The sequence below is a fragment of the Trachurus japonicus genome, unplaced genomic scaffold (genome assembly GCF_045865225.1).
Source record: "Trachurus japonicus isolate A0001 unplaced genomic scaffold, Traja_1.0 AP030345.1".
Lineage (NCBI taxonomy): Eukaryota > Metazoa > Chordata > Actinopteri > Carangiformes > Carangidae > Trachurus > Trachurus japonicus.
The window spans coordinates 1-3452 of NW_028220478.1; the positions used below are offsets into that span (position 1 = coordinate 1).

A 3452-nucleotide genomic window follows, 5' to 3' on the forward strand; every position below is an offset into this window, starting at 1 on the left:
AAGGGGAGGCAGCGGTCCGGGGGCAGGACGTCCATGCAGCGGTTCTTCTCGTGGTTCCTGGGCAGCAGGGCGATGCTGCAGTCCTCCACCCGCAGCGTGGGAGTCACCATGTTCAGAGTCTGTCGGGGGTTGAAGCAGAATGATTATACAGTGTCACATTGACACTGGAAGGTACGCAGATACAGTACAGTAGGCGTCTTCGAGTGTGCTAATTATCTCCCGATATGGTAATTAACAATGCAATTCTTTAATCAGTTATGTTAGTGATAGCTCCGACTCCCCTGATGCGACCGTGATGAAACTTAGTGGGACATATCACTCTGATTGGTCCGAGGAGGGGTGCTACTATTACAGATTTAAGTGATATATTTGCTCCTGATTGGCCCAGAGGGGGACTGTGCCATTCATCAAGAGACAACATGTTTACTCTTGTTGTGAACTTATCCTGCACTTCAGATTAATGCCCCGTTAGGGATTCACATACAGAGACTTTTTAAAGGGATAGTTCACCCAAAATTCAAATTTCACTCATTATCTACTCACCCTCATGTCGACTAAGGGCTGGGAGAAGTTTCAGAGTCCTCTGTGCCTTCTCTGAGTTACAGCGGGGCTCTGTGCAGCACTGCATGTCCATATGACGGTTGCGAACGGAGCTCACTTTTCTTCGTCCAAAGAGAGACACCAAAAAACATCCAAATACCTCCATAGTGCTCATCTGTAATGTCCCTCTTGTATTGAAGCCCCAACATGAGAAATTGTTCCCAAAAAAATTCAATAAGTCTATATTTTAAGCTTTTTTTTTAGCAGAAGCTCCCAGTGTTGCTCTGCCAGAATCTTGCACGATTTGCGGAGCCGTGAACTGAGTGTCTGTGCAAATCGCACGAGATTTGCACAGACACAGGCAAAGCACTGAACTGAGACACTGGGAGCTCCCGCTACAAACAAGCTTAAAACTTAGACTTAATTTTTTTCAGGACAATTTCTCATGTTGGGGCTTCAATACAAGACGGACATTACATACGAGCAGCATGGAGGTATTTGGATGTTTTTTGGTGTGTCTTTTTGTTACGAAGACAGTTGGTATCCATTTGCAACCGTTATATGGACATGCACTGCTACACCGAGACCCCCTGTAACTCAGAGAAGCCACGGAGGACTCTGAAATTTAAATTTTGGGTGAACTATCCCTTTACAGAGACTTTTTAATGTCCTGAAAATGTCCTTACCCTGAACTCCTCCTTAATGGGGCTGGAGTTGGTCTGCGGATCCAGGCGGTTCATGTCGTAGTACACGGAGCGGAGTTGACTGGCAGGTATAGTGGTGTCGCCACAGAGGCATGCCTCCAAGATGGCATCATGGATGAAGACATACTGCTCCTGCAAAAAACAGCATCCTCATTGCGAATCTGTCAAACCTGCTCAACTTGTCACAGCGGACAACGCTTGCAGAATACAACATTGTGGGGTTTTTTTTCTTTCTTTTAGCAGAGATACAGTGCATGAGCCAGTGTTGCTGAGTATTTTTGCTGGGAGAATTCAGTGACCTTTCAGCAACCTTAACATGATTATTCTTTAGTCCCATGGCAGTTTCTATGACTAATATTTGTCATTGTCCATGTTCAAAGGTTACATTACATATTTTTGCATTTTTTTTGGTTCAAAGCTGATTTGATTTTCTTACAAAGCTCCACGAATAAAACTGAACAATCCATGACATTTTGAAAAAAACCTTACACAATAAAGAGGCTTGAAAAAAAAAAAAAAAAGGTATATTCTTAAACTCCCTGGCCTTTTCGGGTTTGCAATGAGTCTATAAAACCCAATGACCCCAGCAAGGTTGAGATTTCATCATCATTGTTGTCAGGATCAAGGCATGAACAAGGTTGATGTCTGAACAACAAAGACAATCCTCCTCACTGCTGCAGAGTGAAACAGGAAATCGCGACACGTTTCTTCTCTCTCCTCCTTCTCTCCTCCTCCTCCTCACATCAGTCAGTCAAGCAGTCGACATGGTGACACGGCTTGAGGCTTGATGTAAATCTCTTCTGAAGTGACATTTTCAGCTGACACACCCCTGTCACTTCGGACCAAAATCCGCACACATTCACAGGGGTCACTGATTTGCAGATTTACACAGAAACACGTGTTGCCATTTCGTTAAGTCTGGTAACCCGGTTTGGGGAACTGGTGACCTAAAGTGTTTCTAGACTATCCCGGGCCGGGTCAGCAGGTCGGCGGTTGAATTAAGGCGGTCGCACCAACAACCCCACAGATCGACAGAATTTATCTGAGCTCATAAACTGTAATCAACAACAACAAGCTCTTTTCATTTCATTTCTGCCGACAGATTAAAGCACGTCTGAGAGCTGGTGTCTGGCCGCGGGGCTGAGGAGCCGTGCCAACGAGCCTGAACACCTGCGAGGGGAAAAACGCACACATACACACACTTTGAAGGTCACTGAACTTGAAGGAGAGTGACTCAGGGTGAACAACATTTGGTCTCCAGTTACTCGAATCCCAATTCGGACGTCAACAATGAAACATTTGCCCATTAAGTCCAATGACGCTTGTGATTTAAAGGGAATTACGGTGAAATGATGCATTCAACGAGACTATGGACACCTCCAGATGGCCGGTGTTCAGAAAAGCACAAAGTCCTTTCGGTAGTCCACACACTGGCATAAAGCTGGAGGATGAGCCGGGGATGTTTTCAGCCATCGCCGCTATGAGCTAAACGCTGTCAGTTACAAGCCTCTAAACCCTTTTATTATGGCGTGTGTTGCCAAGTATGTGTGTTTAGCACCTTGGGAAATAGCTTGGGTGTGGACCACAGTAAATATCTTTTGTGAGAAATGATCAGTCAAAATGTAAAAGGGGGCCTGAATGACGACTACATCAACATCATCATCAAATCAAAGCTGAACATACAAACACCGGTCACGTGATATGAAACATAACTTCTCAGATTAAAGCAGAGCGCTTCCTCTTCAGTCGCCACACAGAGCTTCATTAACATTTTTGATTCTTTTGTTACATAATTTAATGTACTGTATTGCCACTGTTTGAAATATGCAAGACTTGAACTGGAGCTTGCGAGTGACAGCGAAAAAATAAAATTAATTACGCTGCATTTTAAAAGATAATGGGCATCATCAGTCACTGGCACAGTGATTAACAACCTTTAGCTCCTGGATCACCTAAGCTGCAGAATTAATGACTAATAAATGACAAGCAATGATTTATTTCTCCCCAAAACAAGACATGTTTTTGGTTAAAAGTGCTGTCTTCTGTGCTATTAAATCTGAGCATTTGTTTTGGAGAACCAGAGAAGTGGGGCTTATGCTAAGAATTACTTGCAGATACTAGTTAATCCACCTTTGATGACAACAGCCTGTCGAGCTGCGCCCCCCCCCCCCCCCCACTCTTCCGTGTTTTTTTTACTGCGGAGGCCCT

At 44.4% G+C, this 3452-nt stretch overlaps 1 protein-coding gene across 1 annotated transcript; it reads right to left on the reverse strand.

Annotated features, from left to right (window-relative positions):
- Positions 1–8: 8 nt before the first annotated feature.
- LOC146960449 (receptor-type tyrosine-protein phosphatase mu-like) lies at positions 9–2717 on the reverse strand (the record flags this gene model as incomplete). The annotated part of the gene is made up of 4 exons (XM_085772371.1): positions 2676–2717; positions 2357–2414; positions 1227–1393; positions 9–119 (listed from the first exon to the last, which is right to left on the reverse strand). Coding segments are annotated over exons 1-4 (378 nt in total), but the record flags the coding sequence as incomplete, so codon positions are not given.
- Positions 2718–3452: the final 735 nt, after the last annotated feature.